We start from the raw sequence: 24,780 nt of genomic DNA, 5'->3' as shown, positions 1-24,780 counted from the left end.
GTGGGCCAAGCTGTGGGGCCTTGGGCAGGAGCAGCAGAATGGAAACAAGCCCAACCCACCAGATACTGACCCAAATTAGTTGTCAGTATTTTTGAGGCCAATCAATCAGTGACAGGTTTTGAAGCTGCATAGAATTAATTATAGTACTCTACCTTTTTTGCATATTTTTGAAGTTTTCTGTAAACTTTCTTTTATGGACATTTTTTAAAAAACCAAAATATATAGTGGTCCAAACAAAGCAAAGTAAAATATGTGGTACAAGGAAACCGTATTTTACAAATATCCTGTTTATTCTGAGCATTCAGACTTAGAAAAGAACTTCGTTTCAATTTGTCTTTTTATTTCAATATGAGCTAAATTTAAGAAATTACCCTAGTCTTCTGACTTCATTTCCCAGAGTTGTTAGAAGAGCTAAATGACAATATAACTCCTTATGAAAATATATGGAAAAGTACAAGAGCTGATGTAAAAATGGTAATCAAGGTTCCAGGCATCAAGGGATTACTGAGTAACTGAAGAATAAAACCAGCCAGGCTGTAGTCCGACAAAGGGTACGCTGGTTTATTAACAAGGTGCCATCTAGGAAGGCCATCAGACGTTCACGGTGACAACTCACTGCCTGAGAAGTATTTCAGTGTGGTGATTTCCTACCTTTTTTGTTTTTGTTGTAATAGAGTTTCCTTCATTTAATAACTTAGGAGTCTCTTAAATTAACATTTCAAAATTAAAATAATTCATCAAATGGGAGTCATTTTTACAGGTAAGGTAAATTACAGGATAAGGTATTGAGTTAATTTTGTTTTTTTAAATCAAAAAGCCTTAAAATGGTCAAGAATTGATAGAGTGGGCATGACAAATATACATTTCAGAGTTTCATCACCAATGAAAAAATAAAGCATTTTTATAGACTTAAAACTGTCATTAGTGCATTTAGATTTTGGTGAAGGAAAATTTAAAATACCTCTATAATAATACAATGTTAAAAGAAAGTGGCCATGTACTGAGGTCATTTTAGTGAGCTACCATCATTTAAATATAAGAAAAGTAATTTCTTGGTCCAGATTAGTGAAACCTTAAAAAAGATTGTCTCTAGGGAACATTATTTGAGAAAAATGCTTTTTCAGACACATTCTGATACTCAAGTTCACTTTATAACACAATTATAGATTAACCTTTTAATTACATCTTTCTTATTAAAAAGCTGTCAGATTTCCATTTCTTCGGGAGATATTTTCAGCAGTGTGTTGTTCAATTCCACAGGTTAAGCTCTCTTCATTATTATTAAGAACTTCATACATATTACAGAGACTGCCATTCATTACTTTTTCATCTTTCCGAAAAGACACAGGCAGACTTGCGAGACTAAAGTTGACGTCTTTAAAGGCATGCAATAAGAATATTCCCACAATGATTGTAAAGAAGCCACTCAGAGTACCAATGACATCATCAACAGGCATATCTTGCCACTCCTTAAAAAGAATAGCTGAGCAAGTTAAAACCGATGTTGTAAAGAATACATAATATATTGGAGTCACGATGGAAGTGTTGAATATGTCCAGGGCCCTGTTCAGGTAATTAATCTGTGTGCTCACACAGACTATAAGGCTCAGCAGCAGAATCCAGGCCAGGGGATGTCGCAGCACAGGCTTTCCAGCAAACAGCTCCTTGATAGCAATGCCCAGGCCCTTAACACAGGAGACTGAAAACGCTCCAATTACAGAGCAGATTGTGATATACACAAGAATGTTTGTCTGTCCATGGCGAGGTCCCACCACAAAGATTAATATCAAGGACACAATGACCACAAGTGTTGCAAAGACCACAAAACCTGGAGGAGGCAAAGTCAAATATTTAAGTCCTCAATAGGAAGGAGAAAGAAGTGGCCTTAACATAAAAATCAGCTTTCTTTTGCTGCCCCAGCAAAAAAGCACATTCATAAAAATTTAGTTAGAAGTACACACTGGAAGATTAAACTATGCTTCATATTCACAAATTATTATACATGTAACATTTTTAAAGTAGCGTCTTAGGCCTCATAATTATACAGATATCCCTTGATCAACATGGGATTGAGCTGCGTGGATCCAATTATATGTGGATTTTTTTCCTAATACATACTGCAGTCCTACACAGTCTGAGGGCTGAATCTGTGGCTGTGGAACCTCAGGTGTGGAGGATGGACTGTAAGTGGGTTTTCTCGGGTGCTCCTAACCCTTGTGTTGTTAAAGGGTCAAACTTACAGAAAACGGCATCAGGCTGATTCACAGCTGTCTATCCTAGAATATTGTACTACTTCCCACCCACTGGGGTGCTCTAACTCCAAAGACAGAATCAGAAACTAGTGGAGAGAAATCATGAGATGACCTTGAATGCTCAACGATTTATAGATGCTAAACAACATTTGTCTAAAATGAGTAAATTTTAAAAGTATCTAGGGACAACCACTGGGGTAAAAAACAAATCAGTAAGAGAACATGAAAATAACTGTCAGGGTTCAGGTTGGATATGGAGAATTGAACCCAGCATGATAATAGTAATGATTGTGTAGCACCATGGGCCAGGCACTTGTCTCAGCAATTTGCACCGATTAACTCATTCAACTGACAATTACCCTGCAGTACAGACGCTGTCATCTGCATTTTAAGATGAGGAAATTTAACCTTTTTACTCCTCTAATTCTGTCTAGAAGGAAACTTCAAATTAGACAAATTACCATCCCCCCCAAATCAATAAAAACTACCATTAATTTCCTCAGACAGACAAAGATGAAATATGAGAGGAATCAAAGCAGTCAAAATCTGGAGAGAAAGTACTCTGAGGTTGCACCAACACCTCTGCTTGTTCCCTCAGGGCAAACACCAAACCTAGAGCAGGAGTGAGGATAGGCACGAAGGCCAGCAGAGAGTGGTAACCTGGGGCTTATGGATGTTTCAGCAGAGGAGGTAAAAAAAAAAAGAAAAAGTGAGAATTTTAGGCTAAGTAGCTGGGACAAAACAGGCCAAGATTCCAGAAAGGAGGGAACTGAAGAGGCGCACGCGAATTTTCTGTGTGGTGTCTGTGGGCACAGAGCTGTACACGCCTAGTCAGAGGGGCCAAGTGGACAGCCTGGTGAGGAGGCCAAAGGACGAAGCAGAGAGGCCCGCCTTGTCTTGGGGCTGCCGAGACAAGACACAGGCAATCCACAGCTCGCCAAGCTGGAGAGTCCTAGCCTATCAGTTGGGAGCCAGAAGGGCTCTGACCAAGAATAATGGCAAAATGGAAAAAAACTAGCCCCAGCTTACAGGTTGAAGGTCATCTGCTTACTCTTATCTGCCTACCCAAAGAAATTTAAATTCTCTCTGAAGGAAGAAAACATCACTTAGAGCCTTTACACTTTTTAATACACTATGGCCAGCATTCAACTGAAACTGTCCAAAGACAAAACTAAATGACTGAAAACAAAAGAAAAAACAGACCATAGAAAGAGGCCCACAAATACTAAAGTTTTCGGATAAAGACTTTAAAATACCTAGGACTCTCCAGGGACCTGATGCACCATACCATGCATGTGGCTGACAATACTGTACTGTACATCTGGAAACTGGTTGGGAGGGTGAATTTGTTATGTGTTTTTTGCCACCAAAAAAAAAAAAAAAAAAAAAGGAATCAAAGTACAAAGCCAAGCTCTTGGAATTAAAAATACAATAGCAGAACTAAACACTCAAAAGAAGGGTTGGAAGATTTGAGGAAATCTCCCCAAAAGACAGTAAAAAGGCAAAATGGGGAAAAAATATGTAAGAAAATTGATGGTCTAGTTCAGGAGGTCCAATCAACAAGAAGAATAAGAAGAATTTCACAAAAAGAAGAGTATCAAAGAAGTATTTCAATTGCTTCTAGCGTAAGGCATGATTTTTTAAATTAAAAAAGATACATCAAGTACCTAACACAATGGATAAAAATTAACCCGCATCTAGGCACATTACTGGGAAATGTCAGACAATGAGGGCAAAGAGGACATCCCTACATGTTTCCAAAGATCAGTCTCATATAAAAGATAAAGAATCAGGAATTCCCAGGCGGTCCAGTGGTTAGGACTCCACGCTTTCACTGCCAAGGACCCAGGTTCAATCCCTGGTCAGGTAACCAAAAATAAAAAAAAAAATCAATTGTGTTTGATTTCTCAGCAGCAATACTGGAAGTGAGAAGATAATAAGGTCATGGTAGATTAAAGACATCTTGATATATGCAGGGTCTCAAAAAGTCTCTCTTGTGTGCCTCTCTTGTCTCCTACAAGAGTGGCTCCAGCAAAATGAGGGTGCAAACCCAGGATTTGGGAGATAAGAGATCCACGAAAAAACAAAAGTGAAAGGGATCCCCCAGGATGCTGGTGAAGGAACCCAGGATGTTGACTCTGCTAGTGGCCTCAAGACATCAGTCTAAATTGAGGCCAAACAAGGCTCTTAGAGAGAGAGTTCCATAAGAGATGACACTGCAGGAACACCAAATATGTCTGAAATTACTGAGAGTAGAATTAGATCACAGGGGAAAAATTTCAGAATGGACTGATAAATTTGTAGAAAACTAAGCAAATAAGATCATTATTAGTTCAGGAAAATCAGAAGTCACAAGAAAGGAAGGGAAAAGTAATCATAATGTACTGTATGTCCAAGCTGAGAATAAAAGTTATGTAGTGACAATAATGTAAAACAAATCATTTAAACAAAACTAAATAGATACAACTGGTAATAGATATAATAATGCCTAAAGGCAAGGAGGTAGTAGCAATATAGCATGTTATTTAGAGCAGCAGCCCCGACCCTTTTGGCACCAGAGGCTGGTTTTGTGGAAGACTGGTGGTGGGGGTGGGGGATGGTTCAGGCAGTAATGCGAGCGATGGGCGGCGGCAGGGGCAGGTGAAGCTTTGCTCATTTGCTGCTCACCTCCTACCGGGCGGCCCAGTTCCTAACAGGCCTCGGCCCGGTACCAGTCCGCGGCCTGGGGGTTGGGGACCCCTGATTTAGAGATACCAAGTTAAAGAACAAAAGAAACAAGGGCGGAGGGGCTGCCAGGGGAAGAAAATGACTGCAATTTCCCTGATAAGCCTTGTAGGACAACTGGCCTCTTCATATGCACATAAAATTTTGATTCAATAAAAACTATGTTGAAAAGTAAAATACAGTAAGACCAATAAAGCTTTTCTTTTTTTTTACCTGGATCTCCTAGCTTGTGAGACATTTCATTTAAAGTCTCAATCTCCTCTTCTTTTGGAGCATGAATAACCATAACTGTAGATCCCAGAATACTTAGCAAACATCCAATTTTTCCATGAAGGTTAAGTCTTTCATTTAGAAAGTATGAAGAAAGAATAGCACTAAAATGGGGAGAAGGTGGAGAATATTAAAATAATCAGCTACTTTTCTCATTTTTAAATATCAACACAACTCAGAATTTAAACTAATGAACTCAAACTAAAACACTGTGAGCTTATAAAGATTCTGGCTTTCAGCCAAAGTAAAGAAAATGCAAATTCAATCATAAAACGAAAGTTTCTGGGAACCACTTGTTTCATCATACACTAAACCAGTATAGTTACCATCTTTCTACTGTAGTACATCAATGTGAAATTTATAATTAACAGAGCTATGGTACAAATGTATATTCTATTTAAGAATCTATGTCCAAACCAATGCTTAATATTTGCTCAACTTTAATTTATCCCTACTGGTTGATGCATCCTTTGTACATTTTCATTTAATTCTATGTAATTTGCCTATTATATTATCAAGTTTTAATAATTTATAACTAGTTTTATCAAAATCTTTAAAAAATATAAACCTATAAATATAATGGCATAATATACAAAAATTAAGGATAAAAGACACATGCCATAATATATCTTTATTTATTATATATAATACATAACATCTTATATCTTTATATATTATGTATAATATATAGTATCTTGAAAATTATATAATTTGCATACTACATTGATTTATAAAGTACTATCTTTAAAAATAAAAATACCTATCAACCAACCAACTTTGGGAATAGTAGCCAAAATCCAGACTTCAATATGGGCTTAGCTGTTTGGGCTAATGATTAAAATAACAGAAACAGGACAAGTCTTGTACTGCTCCTTCCAAACAAGGATCCTGGGCCAGTCTTCAACCATGCCCCAATCAATGATTTTCTGTAGAAGGTACAGAAATCTATTCATCACCAACCACCACCTACCAAAGTATACATGTATCAAATGATAAATATTGTAACAAGTGCAACTTGGAGTTTTAAAAAACTGAAATTAAAGTAGAACTAGTGCTGACTTTGAACACAAGCAAGACAAAGAATAAAAGCATCTTCTCCCACAACTTGATAGCTTGCCTCCACACAGAGGGTAACATTTCAAAAGCAAATTACTACGCAGCATAAAAAGTTCTCCACATTGCTTAAACATAAATTATGCAGACCATGTGTGGTTAGATGGTACTGAAAACTTCACAAGCTGAAGGCTGAAACCCTAGCTGTTGTTTCTACATGTGATGAGTAGGGTCCTTACCTCACTAGGACACTGAGTGCCCCTAACGGAGTCACTAGGGTGGCTGGTGCAAAGGCATACGCAGCAAAGTTGGCCACCTCGCCAGCTCCCACTTGGAGACAGACAACAAGAGAACACTCTCAGATAGGAACATATCTAGTCAAAACGGAAATGCCTGCATTTCATTTACATTTATTTTTTAACATACTATTTCAATCATATCTAGTAATTTCTGTATTTTCTCCCATCTATTCACAAGGGTTCTCCTGTAAATTAGCAACATTAGAATAGAGTTCAAACCCATTAGAAACAATACAAATCTATAATTTCAATGGAAGACATCTAATTTATGTTTATATAGGTGTTTTTTAAATTAAAAATTTTAATAGATATTTACATCCTATGACAACAAACACAAATCAGCTAAAAATGATATGAAAGCACTTCTCCCAAGTCTTTTTCACTAGCTCTTTTCTTTTTTAAAACCCAACTCTTACATTCAAAAGGTATTCTTAGGTTCCTACTATGTGCCAGATGCTGTTCTAGCATCAGGAAATACATCAGGGAGCAAAATAAAGATACCACCCTCCTAAGAGTTACATTTTAGTGAGGGAAAACAGACAAAACACGTATGTCAAGTATTTAAGTGTGCTATGAAGAAAACAAAGCAAGGGAAAGGAATGGAGAGCTGGTGACAGGCAGGACATGGTGCCAGGCAAAGATGCTCTGATAGGTAATTCTGACCAATCTGATATGGAGTGAGGGATTTACCAGCAGCTATGGGTATGGGGAAGGGGGAGAGACATCCCAAGCAGGGAGAAGAGCAAGTACAGAACGTTGACTCAAGACAATGTCTGGCATGTCTGAACAGCAAGGAAGCCAGGGTGGCTCCAGCAAAGCGAGCCAGGGGGAGAGAAGCCAGGGAGAGTCTCACAATGGATTTTAACTGAGCTGAAAAGCCACTGGGGAATTTTAGCAGGAGAGGGACATGTGATCTCATAAAACAATCACTCTTGGCTACTATTTTCAAAATGGTTATGCCAAATATCCTTTGTCTCTCACTCTCCCCAACATTTATTGTCAGATTTTAAAGTTGGCTAATCTGTTAATGGGAAATGGGATTATTTTATTATGCTTTCAATTTGCATTTTCCCTTTTCATATTTATTGGCCAAGTGAAATCTTTTAGTGAAGTAGCTGTTCAAGGTTTTTCTCTGTCTATTAAGCTATTTGTTTTCTCTTATTGATTCTAGGTAATTCTTTATATATTTTGAACACAAATCTTTTGTTGGTTAAAAGCATTTTTTTTTAATACCATGACCTGCTTTTTTTAATTCTCTTAAACTCTTGTAATCAAAAAAGTTCTTGGGGGCTTCCCTGGTGGCACAGTGGTTAAGAATCCACCTGCCAATCCAGCGGACACGGGTTCGAGCCCTGGTCTGGGAAGATCCCACATGCCATGGAGCAACTAAGCCCGTGTGCCACAACTACTGAGCCTGTGCTCTAGAGCCCGTGTGCCACAACTACTGAAGCCCACGCACCACAACTACTGAAGCCCACGCGCCTAGAGCCCATGCTCCGCAACAAGAGAAGCCACCACGATGAGAAGCCTGCGCACTGCAACGAAGAGTAGCCCCCGCTCACCGCAACCAGAGAAAAGCCTGCACGCAGCAACAAAAACCAAACACAGCCAAAAAATAAAATAATAAAATAAATTTATTTAAAAAAAAGAAAAGAAAAAAGATCTTGGGGCTTCCCTGGTGGCGCAGTGGTTAAGAATCCACCTGCCAGTGCAGGGGACACGGGTTCAAAGCCCTGGTCCAGGAAGATTCCCCATGCCATGGAGCAACTAAGCCCATGCACCCTGACTACTGAGCTCGCACACCCCAACTACTCAGCCCACGTGCCACAATGACTGAAGCCCACTCGCCTAGAGCCTGTGCTCCACAAGAGAAGCCACCGCAACAAGAAGCCTGTGCACCACAACGAAGAGCAGCCCCCGCTTGCCGCAACTAGAGAAAGCCTGCGCACAGCAACGAAGACCCAACGCAGCCAAAAATAAATAAATAAATTTATTTTTTTTGAAAAGTTCTTAATTTCAATGTCAAATTTTAAAATATCTTCCTTTATGGTTAGTGCTTCATACAACTTGTACAAGAAATCTGTCTCAAAATTCTTTATCCTCTAAATCCTTTAGTGTTCTGCTTTCACATTTAAGCTTATAAACCACCTGGAGTTGATCTTTATACAGAGTGAAGTAGGAACCCTATTTTCTTTTCCAGATGGATTGTTACAGCAATATTTACTGAAAAGTACCCTTCCCTATATCAATACCACCTCTGTCATAAATATACTGCCCATGGACCTATTCTATTGGCTCATGTATCTATCTTGTTATAATACCATCCTGACTTAATTAGTGTAACTTCATTAAGTCTTGATATCCAATAGAACAAGTCCTTTCACCTTTTCTTCTTAAAGAGTATCTTTGCTTTTCTTAGACTTCTGTATTTCCACACATAATTTAAAATCAATTATCATGTACCACCTAACAACCTAGTTTCAAATGGAATAGCATTAATCCATATATGAGCATGGAGAGAAATGACAATTTTACAATTACAACTATTGTTGTATTTGTTGAATACAAATACAAAACTATTGTTATATTGTTGAATCTTTCAATCCATGAAAATGACATATCCCTCTACTATTCGTCTCAGTAATGTTTTCATTTCCTCTGTGGGAATCTTTACCATCTTTTGTTAGATTTATAACTAATTCCTGTTTCTTAAAATTATATGCTGATGGTAACATTTTAACATTTCATTTTCTAATTGTTGCTGATATATAGAAACACAGCTAAGTTTTGTATACTAACTTTGTATCCAATAACCTTGCTAAATTTTAATTTTATAACTCATCTGTATGTTCTTTGGAATTCTTATACCCACAATCATATAATCAGCAAATAACAACAGTTTATATGTTCCTTTCTAATCCTATTTTCTCCCCTTGACTTTCTGCATTGGCTAGAAATTCCAGTAAAATATTGAAAAAGTGATGAGAGGTTATTTGCTTGTTCCCAGTTCCAAAAAGTTAAGTCTTCAATATTTCCCCATTTTTGCGTTTACTGGGCAATTGTTGGTTTTGGCTTTCTTTTGTTAGCATTTTTTTTTTTTGGTTTTGGCTTTTTTTGGTCTTAGAAATCCTATATCATATTAAGGAAATTCACTTAAATTATTAATTTGAAGTGGTTTCTTTATAGTCATGAATAGCTGAATTTTTCTGAAATAATTTTTCTCCTTCAATTTAACATGGTAAATTATAGTGATTGGTTTTCCAGTATTATGCCAACTTTGCATCAACAGAATAAATCTAACTTGTTCATGCTATACCATTTTATTTGTAATTTTTACATATATGTTCATGAATGAGACTAGACTTGATTTTTCCTTTCTTATCCTGTCCTAATCAGCTTTTGGCATTAGAATTATGCTAGCTTTTTAAGAAGAGTGAAGGAATATATACTGCTTTTTCTATTATTAGGAAATTTCTCAAGACTACAATTATTTCTTCTTTCAATGACTGAAAAATTTACCAATGAAACCACCTGGGCCCAAGGTTTAGTATATGCAAAGGTATTTTTTTTGGCTGCGTTTGGTCTTAGTTGTGGCATGTGGGATCTTTCATTGCGGTGCGTGGGCTCTCTAGTTGTGACGTGCAGGTTTTCTCTCTAGCTGTGGCATGTGGGTTCTATAGTCGTGGCACGCAGGCTCCCTAGTTGAGGCGTGCAGGCTCAGTAGTTGAGGTGCACAGGCTTAGTTGCCCTGTGGCATCTTAGTTCCCTGACCAGGGATCAAACCCACATCCCCTGCTTTGGAAGGCGGATTCTTTACCACTGGACCACCAGGGAAGTCCCATATGCATAGGTTTTAAAATTATAGATTCAACTGTGTTAAGTTAGAGGAGTATATTCCAGTTTTCTATTTCCTCATGAGTGTTGATAAATTTTACTTTTCAAGATATTCTGTCTACGTTTTTTTATCAACTGGAATAAATTTTTCGTAACATCCTGTTAATACCTAGAAAACCCTAATTACATCACCTAGCTATTCTACCTTCTCCTTTTCTTGATCAGTTTCAAGGTTTACCAAGTTCATTATCCTGATCACAGACCCAAATGTTTGCTTTAATGCCCTGTTTTCTATTTAAATAATTTCAGCTTTTCTCTTTATTTCCTTCTACATTTTGGGGTTTATTCTGCCATTCTTTTTCTATTTTCTTGAACTAGATGCCTCACCTTTCTCATTTTCAATTATATTTATTTGAAACCATAAACTTTACTCTAATTACTTCAGTTATATTCCACAAATTATGATATTCTGTACTTTGTATCAACATATTGAAGTATTTTCTAAATTAAACATATTTTAAAAATATTTTTTAATTTCCATTCTGACTTCTTTGAACCATGGGTTACATAAAGCATATTTCTAAGTTTCCACACGTGTTTTTCACGATATCTTTTTGTTACTATTTCTAATATAATGATCTGTGAAAAGACTTCATCAAATCCTTTGAAAAATTAAAGACTGGCTTTATGGTCCTGCAAACAGTCCATGTGCATCAATATTCCATGCACTTAAAAAGAATGTAGATCTTAAGTTGCTGAGTTCAGTGACTTAAGTGTGTTAAATCTGCTGTTCAAATTTTCTATCACCTTAAGATTTTACTCTGCTTTCCCCATCAACTGCTCAGTGTTACATTAAAATCTCACTGTATGATTTTGGATTTGTCTATTTCTCCTTGCTATTCTGTCAACTGCTGCTTTGTATATAAGGCCATATTATTAAATAAAATTAAAACTGTTAAACTTCCTGAGTTGAACCCTTTGTCTTAAGAAATAGTCCTCTGTCTCTAGTATTGTTTTTTGCTTTGAATTATACTTTTTCTAATATCAATAACAGAAATCTCAACTTTTTTCAGGCATGTTTTCCCATCCTTCCCTTTCAGCCGTTCTGTATCTCATGTTTTACAGTGGACCTTGTAAAAGGCATGTAGTTGTTTTTGTTTGTTATTTGTTTTTATAATTCCAGTAGAATAATCTTTGCCTTTTAACTGGGGCATTTCGTGTACAGTAGTTATTGATATATCTGGATTTAAATATACCACCCATTTTAAAAGATTTTCTTTTCAAAAGTTTAAAGAATAATGCAACACTTCAAATATTCAGAAAAACAGAATAAAATATAAATGACAGCTATATATCCACCACCCAGACTCCCCAAGTGGCATCACCTAACTGATCCTTATTAGTCCAGTTCACAAGTTCTCTCTTTCAACTGCCTGCTCTGGAGTCTGCGATTACCTCTAGGGCAGAAGTATCTCCAGCTTATCCTGAGCTCTATGCTTTTCCCTGATCTAGGCTAGCTAATTCTTCACTAACATGTTAGCTCTTTAATGCTTTTAAGAGGATGGTTTTTTATATCCTGTCCAGACTTTTAACTTATTTTCAGCAAATCTTATTAGTTTTAGCTTCAAAACACATCCAGAAATTCTACCACTTCTCACCATACTCACTGCTATTACTCTGGGTCCATGCCATCACAACCTCTTACCTAATTATTTCAATAGCTTCTCACCTGGTTTCTCTGCTTTTGCACCTATGCAGTCTGTGCCTCAACACAGCAGCCTGAGAGTTCCTATTAAAACCTGAGTCCGATCAGGTTACCTCTTCACTCAAGCCTCCAATGACTCCCCATCAAACATAAAAGTCAAAGTCCTTTCTATAACCTACAAAGCCCCACATGATCTAGGCCCTTATTACTTCTCTAAACTTACCCCTACTGCTTCCCTGCACATCCACTCCCTTACTATTCTTGCCTCTTTAATGTTTCCTGAGGTTTTAGTAATCCAGTACTGTATAACAAAGCACCCCCCAAAACTGGCAGCTTAAAACAACAAAAGCCATGTTTTCTGTTGGTCAAGACTTAACGGTTTCTCATAGTTTCTGTTGATCAGTAGGTACTTCCCACTCAGGGTTTTTCAAGAGGTTGCAGTCAAGATACGATCTGCAACCTGTACCTTGCTACAATCTGGAGGACCCAGTTCCAAGATAACTTACTCACATGACTGGTAAGTCAGTAACTGGTTATAGCCTGGGGACCTCTCCTCAGGCTGCCTGACTGTCCCCCAGCACAGCAGCTGGCTTCAGAATGACCAATACAATCATCAAGGCAAACCTTAACGCCTCTGATAACTCAGTCACATCATCAATTCCGTTGTATTCTTTGATCACACCAGGTCAGCACTAATTCAGTGTGAAAGGGGATCATAGAAAGATGTGACCACCAGGGGATGAGGATCTTTGTGGGCTATCTTGGATTCTGCCTACCACACTTTAAAAGGCCAGGCATGGTCCTGCCTCGTGGCCTTCATATTTATTACTTCCTCCTGCTTAAAATGTTCTTCCCCCAAATATCCATATGGCCAGCTTCCTCAATTCCTTTATGTCTTTTACTCAAATATTATCTTTCCAGGGAGGGCTGCCCTGGCCCCCTAACTAAAATCTAAACCTATCCTTCCTTCACTTTATTACATCCCTTCCCTACTTTACTCCTAGCAAGTGTTAACATTTATCACTAATACACATTTTATCTTGTTTATTTTGTTGTCCATGTAGAATGTAAAGTCTCATGTGGTTAAGAATTTTTTTGTTTGTGTATTCTGTTTGCTATATCTCCAGCACCTAGAACAACTGGCATACAAAAACTGATCAAGAAATATTTGCTGAATGAATAGTCAAATCAGTCTCTTTCTTATTTCAACTGCCCTTAAACTTAGAAAAAAGTTTACATAATTTAATCTTGAATACTTTGAAGGCTTAGTTTCTTAAGGATCACTTTTTCCATGTACCCTTTAAAAGGTAATCATCAAAATAAGCATGGACAGTCTTCTCAAATGCATATCTCATTTCCAATTTAGAATGAAAATTAATGGAGGGACAGGAATTAAAAACAGGATGTGTTCTATGATCTTTCACTTTCAAAATTACCTTTTTAAAATGAGCATAATTTTAAAAAATACATATATATATATCAGACATGTTTTAACCAAGTAAATGTCTTCTCATTCAAATTAAATAAGCTATTAAACTGCAAAATGACTTTTACAGGCTTAAATTTTACATATTTTGTGTTTTGTTCATTTACAAAAACAGAATTTATTTAAAGTTTTAAAACTGCTGGTAATATGAGGCTGTAATAGTATATGTAAATATTTCAATATACAGCTATAATATTTTCTTGAAATGTCCTCTATACATACTTGATAGCAGTCCAGCCCACCACAACCATTCTTTAAGATATGCATGGCCACCTTGACCTGTGAATGAAAACATATTTCACCTCTTTGGAAAAGTGCCAGACTTCAATAAATTTATGACAACTATTAGTAATGACAGATTTTAAAATATCATTTGCTAATTATTACTACATTGAATAAAGGTTTCATCATGATTACATACGGGATTTCTTAGATAATATTTTTATGATTATCTTAGAAAAGGGAATGTGAGGATCATGTGAATGTGAGTGACACATATTCAGTTCATACTTCATTCTTTTGTTTTGTGAACTCAGTTTCAATAAATAAAGAAACTGAACCTATAAGAAGTAGCCCAACTTCAAATGAATCAGATAGTGGACAAGCCACTTAGGTGTGGGTGAGCCCCACTTATGAGGTAGTAACCTTGGAGAAAGGGGTCCTATATTGACCAGACATAAAAAGACTGAGCACTGCTCACAGTGTGGGGCTTCCAGGATGCTCATGCTGCCTTTTCACTTGACTTTCCTCCAGTCTAAACTAATAAGATCCGAAAGCAATCAGTACTTAAGCCGTTGTTCAAAAGAAAAAGCCAAAGTGAATGAACCCCTCGACAAGCGTATCCATATGGGCAATGAGTACCTGCCTTAGGAATGAGGATACACTTGTTCAAGCAGCATATGCCAATACTTTCTCCCCTCTGCACTAAATCTAATAGAGGCCATTGTTTTAAGAGAGTTTAATTAGGTTTGGCCATAGAGATGGCACAGAAAAGAAGGAGGTAACATTTTTTACTGCCAAAGCAGGTTTTCCTATGAGGTCAGAACTGGGGCAGAGGCTGAATGACAGAACATGACCAGAATGCAAAATAATTCTGAGAGCTGTTATGATGCACCAGACGAAGTCAGGGGGGTTCAATCACACTGGGCATCCCCCAGGGTCTCGTGACTTATCAGTAATTTCTGGGGATCAACCCACACCACCCATCAGAATTTCACGCAACTGAGTACACTTCAACCTTAGGAAGCCCTCTCTTTCCTTCCTGCCAATTGGAGATCATCAGAAAAAATGTCTAAGGAAAAGTTAAACTTTTACTATCATAGACAAAAGATCCTAGCCTTCAACAGGATTCTGATTCTATCCACATACCTTCATTTCCTTCTCTGCAGTCATATCAAAATTTAAAGGAAAGGCTGGATGCTAATTGGGCATTGGTCCCTACTCCCACTTTGATAATAACTCCAAGAGCGAGTAGTTAACTTATTTTGACTTCTTACTTTTTATTTTTCTCATTACAAAAATGATTCTCTATAAACATTTACAACTCTTGCACAGTTCAAAGTTTTAAATATAGTCACTAGGAATGAAGATATGGTCTTCTACAGTCAAAGAACCCAAGTACATAAGCATACACTGATGTCATTTCAAAGTCACATAGGGCATAAATAACCTACCTGCTCTCATGGAGCCTTTTCTGGCAAGTCGCAGAAGGCCTTTTTTTTTCAAAATGAAACTCCCTCCAATGAAAATGCTGGAGCTCATAGCCAATCCCAGACCAATATAAAAGTCATATTTTCCACGGCCCTGGCTCATTTCGTTTGTTACTTTAAAAATTCCTGTGAATCACATTGATCAAGAACAGAGAAACTGCTGGTGCTGGAGGCAGGATGATGCAGTCTTCAAATCTAAATGATGCAAAAGAAAATGAGATTTTTCACAGAATGACAGGATGCATGACCATATACAATTCAAAATTTTACTCTTTCTCTTTTCATAAAATAATAACATTTCTATTGGTACTATTAATTAACATCAATATATTTACCATTTGTATTTAGTGCTAATCTAATTATATTTCTTCCAATTATGGCAAAAGATGGGATCTTGATATAAAACCATACTTAAAAACTGAACTCATAGGGACTTCCCTAGCGGTTCAGTGGTTAAGACTCCAAACTTCCACTGCAGGGGGAGAGGGTTTGATCCCTGGTTGGGGAATTAAGATCCCACATGCCATGCGGTGTGACCAAAAAAAAAACCAAAACAAAAACTGAACTAGGGCTTCCCTGGTGGCGCAGTGGTTGAGAATCTGCCTGCCAATGCGGGGGACACGGGTTCGAGCCCTGATCTGGGAAGATCCCACATGCCGCGGAGCAACTAGGCCCGTGAGCCACAACTACTGAGCCTGCGCGTCTGGAGCTTGTGCTCCGCAACGAGAGGCCGCGACAGTGAGAGGCCCGCGCACCGCGATGAAGAGTGGCCCCCGCTCGCCGCAACTAGAGAAAGCCCACGCACAGAAACGATGACCCAACACAGCCATAAATAAATAAATAAATAAATAAAATTTAAAAAAAACAAAAATAACACTGAACTAATAGAAACAGAGAGCTCCCAGAGTTAGGGGGTAGGGGGTAGGAGTGAAGGTGGTTAAAAGGTACAACCTTCCAGTTACAAGATAAATAAGTCATGGGGATGTAATGTACAGCACAGTAACATAGTTAATAATACCATATTGTATATTCGAACATGGCTAAGGCAGTAGATCTTAAAAGTTCTCATCACAAGAAAAAAAATGTGTAACTCTTGTGTGGTAATGAATGTTAACCAAACTTAATGTGGTAATCATTTTGTAATATATACATTATCTGGTACACCTTAAACTAATACAGTGTTACATATCAGCTATAACAATAAAACTGGGGAAAAAATTAAAAATAAAACCACATTTAAATTGATTTTATAAACTGTGGTTTCATATTTTTAAAATGTTTCCAGTCTTAGCTGGATAGTCCATAGTAACAAAACTTTGCTTTTAAGACAAAACCTTCTAGGGACTTCCCTGCCAGTCCAGTGGTTATGACTCTGTGCTCCCACTGCAGGGGGTACAGGTTCAATCCCTGGTCGGGGAACTAAGATCCTGCATGCAGTGCAGTGTGGCCAAAAGTTAAATAAATAAATAAATAAATAAATAAATACATATTTTAAAAGTTAGTTTCACCAAAAAAGAAAAAGAAAAAAAACTTCTACAGAATGAAAGTCAGGCATAAAAACATACAAATCTAGTCTGCAAATACATTTACCAATTTCACAAATGTGTCCTTTTTGAATAATCTATACAGAGAAAAAATTTTCTCACTCATATATTTTCTTCTTAGAAATCTATGTAGACATAAGCATTTGGTAATTTATTTCTTATTTAGCCTATTTGGGGGTGTGTAAGGAGAAGGCAGATGTCACATTATTTTGTGAGCAGAGGATGATGATTCTAACAGACAGATGTTTGCCAGCGTGTATGTATAGTACTGGTGGACTTTTTAGAGAACATGAGGGCCATGGGACCTAGAGGACTTGAGTCATAAGGCCAGAAAGGATGCAGTGGCATACCAAAGACTGCAATTTTTTTTCCAAATAGCCAAAACTCAGAACTCTGCTGACAAACAAACTAAAGCAAAGTGTAGAAAGTGGAGGTAAAAACATTTACTTAGCTGCAAGATTTATGATTGATTATAACTAACTGCCAGTCCAACTTTCTGGTATGTCCTGAGATTTTTAGTCCCACAATTTAACAACTGAATCCCAGAACTAATCTGCAACTCAGTCAGGATCCTTAGTCATTAACCCTCACTAACTAGCCAAATGTTTCCATTCTTCAGGTTATGGGACTCAGGCTTTTCATAAAAGGAACTTAACTTCCTATCTACCCAGCCCCTCAATTACCTTATCCAACCACTCAAACAGCTTTTACTGAACATATGCTATGTGCACTAAGCATTATGATAAGCTCTCTGGATAAAATGGTAATAGCTTTTACACTTCAATGGGGAGACAGACAAGCGACAGATTATAACAGGGGTTTGGGGGATAAGAGAAATAGGTGAGGGAGATTAAGGGGTACAAACTTCCAGTTACAAAATAAATGAAACCGGGATGAAAGGTACACTATGGGGAATACAGTCAATAACAATGTAATATCTTTGCATGGTGATAGATGGTAACTAGGCTTATTATGGTGATCATTTCTGTAACATAGAGAAATATCAAATCACTATGTTGTACACTCAGAACTAACATAGCATTACAGGTTAATTATACCTCAAAACAAACAAACAAAACTTTTGACACTAAACTTCCAGGTATGAAAAAACATCTTAAAAACGGTACTTACTGTAATTGAATACCAAAGATTTGACAATATACTTAAACACAAAGGAATGAAGCTCTCTGCAAATATGCTATAGTTTTTCAAATCTGGTGGCTTAGTTTGAATCAATTCCTTTACTTCTACTTCTTATCAATAAGTAAAAGTACAAAAATGAAAGATAAATTTCAAATCTATAATTAAACTGCTCTATCACCAAAAGAAAAAAAAAATTATAACAAAAACAAGTGCTTACAGGTTCCCACCACACCGTGAACAACTGGTTTATCCACGTTTATGGCCCAGTCACCCTCAGCAGAATCCAGCTCCTGGGCTCCTGCACGAGTCACCTTTTTTTATCCTGTGTACTCAGCTATCTGGCAGTCTCATGTCTCAATACATGTTTGGAATCATATAATTGGTCCTAAAAAATAAAGTTGGCTATTCATGAGTGGTCATTAGTGGACAGAAAACCACTGCATCACTCATATCAGCATCCTAAAATGTAACCACTATTTTATAGACTATAAACTGAAGAACTGTAAAAAGCTGTCAAAGTATACTGGGAAGTCATAGTACCACATACAAGTGAACATGCAAAGATAATAGTAATAACGGCTGGAAAATGGGAGTAAAGAAACCTGGCTACCAAACATGTCAGCCCACTTGGCAGGTATATCCTTCTAATGAGCAAGAGTCACCTAACTTTAATGAAACCTCTTCCTTCAACCGTTACGTTCATGGAACAATGTTCGTAATTATGATTCATACAAGTTCTACTGAGGAAGTAACTACTTAAATCTTCAAAAATCTCCCTTTTGAAGGTCTGAACAGAACAAGCCAAATTATAGTCTGAATGTTCTGGAATCAGTAAGATGGAACTTTGTTATCTGCAAGGATGATACCCAGAAACAAGTCAGGTTTATCTGTAATTCCAATCCCAGTATAATGATAGCCTCACAAATACAAATTCAGACTTTAATTATATAAACCTGACCTTCAAATGCCAAATGTGTAACTACTAATTTACTAATATTTACTAACACTTAATGTTAAATTTCACTAAAGGCGAGTTAGTGGTGTAAGGTCTAAAATTAAGACCCAATATATTGTGCTGCCTTGACACCTGGTAAAACTGGGATGACCTGACCACAAGTTCCTGCCCTCCCCCACTCTGCTTTCATGGCTAGGTCCCGAAGCCAAACAACTCTACTTATCATGGGGACCAGGCACATTTCCTGCTTATCCTTGAGTAGTGGGCTTCACTGCCTTGACAGACTGCAGAATTATTAAAACCAGCTAATCACATCCTCCTGCAGGAGCCAAGGGGCCCCTCAACCTCTTGCACTACAAAGCCTGCCTCCACAGTCCCTGGTTCTTTCTCTGCAGCCCCCGTGTGGCCCTGTGTGGTATGCGGTGTCCTCCTCCTCGATGAGTAAAAGTGACTAATAAACTGCTGTCTAATAAACTGCTCTCACGTGTCCAGTGTCAAAGGGAGGGAATCCGCACCCTACCCCCAACCAACAAAGTGAAGAAGAGGTGATTAAACGAATACCTTATAATGTAATCTTACTCATTTTATAATGTAATCTTATTCATTTTATAATGAGTAAGATTACTCATTTTATAATGTAATCTTACTCATTTTATCCAATCTTACTCATTTTATCCAATCTTGCTCATTTTATCCAAATAGTGAACTGAAAGTTCACTATTCTTAACTTTACTATGTCTACATATAAATTTTTTCCACTTGTTACATAAAGTTGCATGATGCTATTTAAAATCTTTTTCCCTCTTTTTTTTAATTGCTATTGACTTATTGTGGAAAATTTCAAACACACAAAAGTAGAGAGAAGGCCTTTTTTGAGCAGTTGGGTCAATCATTTATTATGCATGTGGCTCTGGAGAGCTGTACCCCTCGTGCCCACTTCATTTCCCAACACAGGATCATGGCTCCCTTGAGACAAGTCATCAGTGCCCAGCCACACTACAGCCCTCCCATCCTCCTTTCCACTACTTAGAGGCTGCTCTTCACTCCAGGCCAGGTCACACTTCAAGCTATGCTACAAAGACTTCTCGAGTAACTATAGCCCACGGGCATTTTCTCTCCTTTGCACTCATTTTATTTACAGACAGCTTCATAAAATTTATTTCTTAATTACTGTTGTATGTTCAAAGATAAATTCTAAGTTTCTTAAAGACAATGACTGGTTCTTTGTAGTGGTTTCTCCACAAAAGGCACTCATTTATAGTGGCAAATATGATTTATAAGCTTTTCTAGAATTAAGGTTATTTGTTGTGCTTGTTCGTTCACTTACTGAACTACAATGATGTGTATGTGGGTGGGGAAGGGTGCCAAGAAACATAAAAGTTACATGCCATCAAGTTATAAAGCAGCCTTCAGCCACTAAACTAAGTAAATGAATCATCTCATTTCACTTACAGTTTGAAAACAGGACGTCCGTGGACACAGCGGCAAGTCGGAATCTGCTTGGAAGTGCAGAGAAGTTCCTCCGCACTATGTGGGGACAACAATGGACACACAGAAGGACGTTCAACCCCCAAAGCAGCAGCCAGTGATATATACCTGTGGAGAATGTCACACAGAAAATGAAATAAAATTACGGGATCCAGTCTGAGGCAGAGAATGTGGATACAGAATAATGCACAAGAAAAGGACTAAAAGATGGGTGATTTTTGATGCTCGGTGAAACATGAAATTTTGAGGACTATCTTCGTTTGTATTTGGATTTGCTGTTAATGTTGTTGTATAGCTTTTGATTAGTGTACTTCATGAAGACAACTATATATATATAATTTCATTTTAAAAACCATATTGTATTTAGAGATCTATTAATAGTTTATATAAAGATATTACTTTTTGTTCAATTAAAAAAAAAAAGGAAAGAAAATAGGACATCAGTGTGAATGTCCTGAAAGGAATAGTTGCTTCACTATTCGCTGACCTGGTAATGTTCTATTCCTACTCTGTGTAACTGAAGGTCAATCATAGCCAAGAGAGCCTGAAACAGAGATTATTTTTTATTTCTTAAGGATTAGCTATGAGGCAGGGCCAGGTTTAAAGACAGCTAAAAAAGAAAACTTGCTAAGTTTCACTTCCTCTAGGTTCCCAAACCAGATATGACGAGCTCCAGGTAGTAACCTGCCCATGTTACCTCTTAAAGGGACTCAGGTGGAAGGTCCCAATCCCCTACCCCTGGCTGTTACTGTTTATTTATATGTGGCCATCTGTTCAAGAAACATACACTGAGTAGCTACGATGTGCCAGGCATTGGAGTTATAAAGATGACCAGAAGTTCCTGTCCTTAAGAATTCCACAGCTAAGGGAGAATTCTGAAAATAAACTATTCAAATTTTAAACACACTCAGACTCTTAGAATTTTCAGCTTGTTCTTTCTAAACTTTAACACACTTAATTTTCACAACTGATTTCACCAATATCTATGAATACTTATACTGTTAACTTCCACTAAATGCAATTATGTCAAAAATAAAATGAATATAGCTCCAAGAAAATAATTATGAAATTGGTCTACCTCCTTCTAAAACGTGGAGAACACATAATTTAAGGAACAGGAAAACATGGACTAGTATTCTAACACCTATACAAAAGGCCTAAATTAAGATTTGTCTTGGGAGTTAGAGTTCCAAAACAAAGTCCCCTGGTGGTCCAGTGGTTAGGACTTGGTGCTCTCCCTGCCATGGCCCTGTGTTCAATACCTGGCAGGGGAAAGACCCCACAAGCCACACAGCACGGCCAAAAAAAAAAAACCCAAAACATTTTGCTTTGCAAAATGACTTATCATCAATCACCAAAGTTAGCTAACTTTAAAATTATACTAACTGAAGTACATTTACAGCTTTAAACTTGTCACAGCACTCCTGACATTTCATTTTCGAAAAAGCTTGAAAAGAAATGTGATAAGAGCCTCATGATGAGAAAACAGGCACAGAGATGTTAAGTAACTTCTCATGCAGTTGGTGGGTAGGAGACCCAGGACTAGAATCCAGGTCTCCTCAGCCTTTTGCCTTTCCCACTGGAGTCTCCTTTTAGTCCCCGAGCTGGAATACAAGCAAGGGGCAGCTCAAATCAGGCACTCAGTGTAGGCCACTGTCTTCACACCCAATCTGCCTCTCCTTATGTTCTGACTGCAGCTTCACCATTTTCATTACCCAAACTGCATACAAGGGCCAAGGATGCCAGATGGATTGTACCTTTGAAATGTGGCCTGGCACCTCCATGTCTCTTCTGACCCTAATCCAGTTTAAAAACATCATGCTACCACACTGCTCTATAAAACACATCTCTGTCATCTCATTCTCCTGCTTACAAACTTAGAATGGCTACCCAACTATTTACAGAAAGAATTCCAAATTTTGTAAGCAAGTAACTAAGACCTTTCACCATTTGTTCCAAACCTGTCTTTTCAATCTTAACTTCCCGATACTGTATTTCACATACCCTGGTTCCACCCTAAGCCAACATACTGCTGCCATTCTTACCTATTCCTTTCACTCCTCTATAACTTTATTACATTATCCCTTTCTTCTTTAAGGACCTGCTTCAAAAAAGCACCTCCACAATGAAGCCCTGCTTGAATTCCATAAGCCAATCTTTTCTGAATTCCCTAGCCTTTAATCTGAACCTCTCTTTGGACACTTTTCTAGCCCTTATTATGATTACTAATGTACATGACTCATATCCCCCTATGGACAAGTGGTATGCTTATCTCATTTACTCAATCAAAAAATATTTACATGAATACACACTATGTTCTAGGAACAGGGATACAGCAGTGAATACAACAGACCAAAACCCTGCCCTCATGGAGTTTACCTTCTGTTGGTAAATAAGGACACAATATTGGAAGGCGGTGAATGCTATGGTGAAAAGTAAAGCACGTTAAAGGCATTGGGGAGTTGGGTTGGGGGGCTTCTATTTAAACTAAGTTGGTTAGGAGGTCTAGTGCAGAAGGTAACACTGAGTAAAGGCTTGAAAGAGATAGTAAAAGAACAAAGCTGAGAAAGAAGTGCAAAGGCACTGAGGCATGAGCAAGTATGCAGTTTTCTTGGAAAAGAAAGGCCACTGTGGCTGACACTAACTGAACCAGGGTATGTGGGATACCACAGCAGAGTATTTTTATACAATGGAAATTTCCTGAAAACTAGTGTAATTGTTTTTTATTATTATGTCTCCCTAATAGTAATAGCTATCACTTATCGAACGCCTACAGAGGCACTGCTCCTGGTGATTGAAACACATTAATTCTAATCTACACAATAATGAGAAAAAGGTATCATTACCCCCACCTTGCAGGTAAAGAAACCAAACCTCTCTGAGGTTAAATCACATGTGGAGGATCACACAGAAAGTTAAACAGACTGAACTGGAACCTAAGTGTCCACTGGACTCAACTTCTATATAGACTGCCCACATCATAATAAAACCTTAAGAGTTCTCAGTCTTTACTTCTACTTGGTTTCCACTGCTTTAATTTTTTCCAACCTCTCATTTGGCTAATTATTTCTAATAGTAGTAGTTATTAATACTACAGAACCTAAATTTCCAACCCTATTTCCAACATTAGTTATAAATTAAAACTTTAACTTACATGTACGTTTAATATGGTCTCTCTTATGAAAACAAGGCTGGAAGAGGTTAGAGATGACTTATTCACTCTCATTTCCTCGTAAATAATACCCTTTATTCTCATTTAAAGTTTTAAGCCCTGGCAGAGTAGCTCCAGCCTGGAACGAAGAAAATACAGAAATAGGCAAAAGGAATGAATAGTTACTGAACACTTTTAAAATTTGACTACTACCCTCCATACTCGTTTTACTTACCAACTAACATAATACCAACTCAACCGATCATAACATACTGCTTCAACGGACAGCTTACTGGTATGAAACAAAGATCTCTATTCCCTCACATTCACTGACAGTACTTTAACAAAAAATAAAAGTACTAACTGGACTCGCGGTATATAGAGAATTTCTAAAAACAGAACTAAAGCACGGTCTATAGTAAATGAAACGAAAAATCTAGTAAAGAGATTCAAGAGACAAAACCAAAGTTTTGTTCAGCTGTATGGAGAGGGAGAGAGGAATCTCTGAGTTTATAAAAGTTAGGAAATTAAACAAGCCATGTTCAAACCGTTACAGCGACATCTAAGGCTTGTTCAACTGTCAGTTAATATCTCCGCAGTAGCTGAAACAATCTTCCAACTCACAACAATAGGAAACTATCTTAATGAACTTAATGAACACGCGCCCCAGACAGGGCCAGGCCGGTTTCCGTGGGATTTACTGGCAATCCAAAGCACGGTGGTATTCCTCGATGCAGGTTACGGGGGAAACCCCATCTCAGACCACGCGCGGCTCGGGGTCCCCAGAGAAAAGAAAGGCGCCCCTGAAGAGTCCTTCCCGACCCAAGATGGGCAGGCTTGCCCCCAGCCCCTTCGCGCTTGCCTGAAAGGAAGAAAGTGGCGACCTCACCGCCGGTGGCCGGCCCGCCGCGCGCGCGGCTTGCCCTCCACTATCCGGCCACGGTCACCTCCGCTCACACCCCCGTACAGGCCGCACGGGCCACCCCCTCCAGAGCACGCGCGGCCACCGCCTTCGTCGCCGTCCAGTGGGAAGTGCGAGCATCCGCGGCTGCAGCCGTGCGCACCTCTTCCTCCATGTGGGAGCGCCCAGGGGAACCTGCTCCGGACGACCTCCGGCCTCCACCTCCGCCACCAGGTCCAAGGGGCACGGCCGAGAAGAACCTAGGC

The 24,780-nt window shown here is 38.2% G+C and overlaps 1 protein-coding gene and 1 pseudogene across 3 annotated transcripts; one reads left to right on the top strand and one right to left on the bottom strand.

Moving 5' to 3' along the window:
* Nucleotides 1-271: 271 nt before the first annotated feature.
* On the bottom strand, nt 272-24,780 carry NIPA2 (NIPA magnesium transporter 2). 3 transcript variants are annotated; one of them, XM_060153139.1, is made up of 8 exons: nt 24,678-24,780; nt 23,617-23,752; nt 20,427-20,570; nt 15,297-15,527; nt 13,846-13,902; nt 6,539-6,629; nt 5,190-5,350; nt 272-1,828 (listed from the first exon to the last, which is right to left on the bottom strand). In XM_060153139.1, the coding sequence occupies exons 4-8, from the start codon at nt 15,433-15,435 to the stop codon at nt 1,194-1,196; spliced, it is 1,083 nt and encodes a 360-aa protein (XP_060009122.1). In that variant the 5' UTR covers nt 15,436-15,527; nt 20,427-20,570; nt 23,617-23,752; nt 24,678-24,780; the 3' UTR covers nt 272-1,193. The 3 variants fall into 3 exon arrangements, with proteins under 3 accessions (XP_060009122.1, XP_060009121.1, XP_060009123.1); XM_060153138.1 differs by lacking the exon at nt 23,617-23,752 and having other exon boundaries at nt 24,503-24,774; XM_060153140.1 differs by lacking the exon at nt 23,617-23,752 and having other exon boundaries at nt 24,678-24,762.
* Nucleotides 20,518-20,694, top strand: LOC132522452 (DNA-directed RNA polymerases I, II, and III subunit RPABC4-like; annotated as a pseudogene).

The sequence above is a fragment of the Lagenorhynchus albirostris genome, chromosome 6 (assembly GCF_949774975.1).
Source record: "Lagenorhynchus albirostris chromosome 6, mLagAlb1.1, whole genome shotgun sequence".
In the NCBI taxonomy this organism is placed as follows: Eukaryota; Metazoa; Chordata; class Mammalia; order Artiodactyla; family Delphinidae; genus Lagenorhynchus; species Lagenorhynchus albirostris.
The sequence above is the reverse complement of the archived record's forward strand: the minus strand, read 5'-3'. Positions and strand labels throughout refer to the sequence as shown.

Coding starts and splice junctions, on each gene's coding strand:
- NIPA2 (XM_060153139.1), bottom strand. CDS start 15,435: ATGAGCCAGGGCCGTGGAAAATATGACTTTTATATTGGTCTGGGATTG. Junction 13,903..15,296: donor AAAAGGCTCCATGAGAGCAG/GTAGGTTATTTA, acceptor TTTCATTCACAG/GTCAAGGTGGCCATGCATAT. Junction 1,829..5,189: donor TCACAAGCTAGGAGATCCAG/GTAAAAAAAAAG, acceptor TGCCTCCTCCAG/GTTTTGTGGTCTTTGCAACA.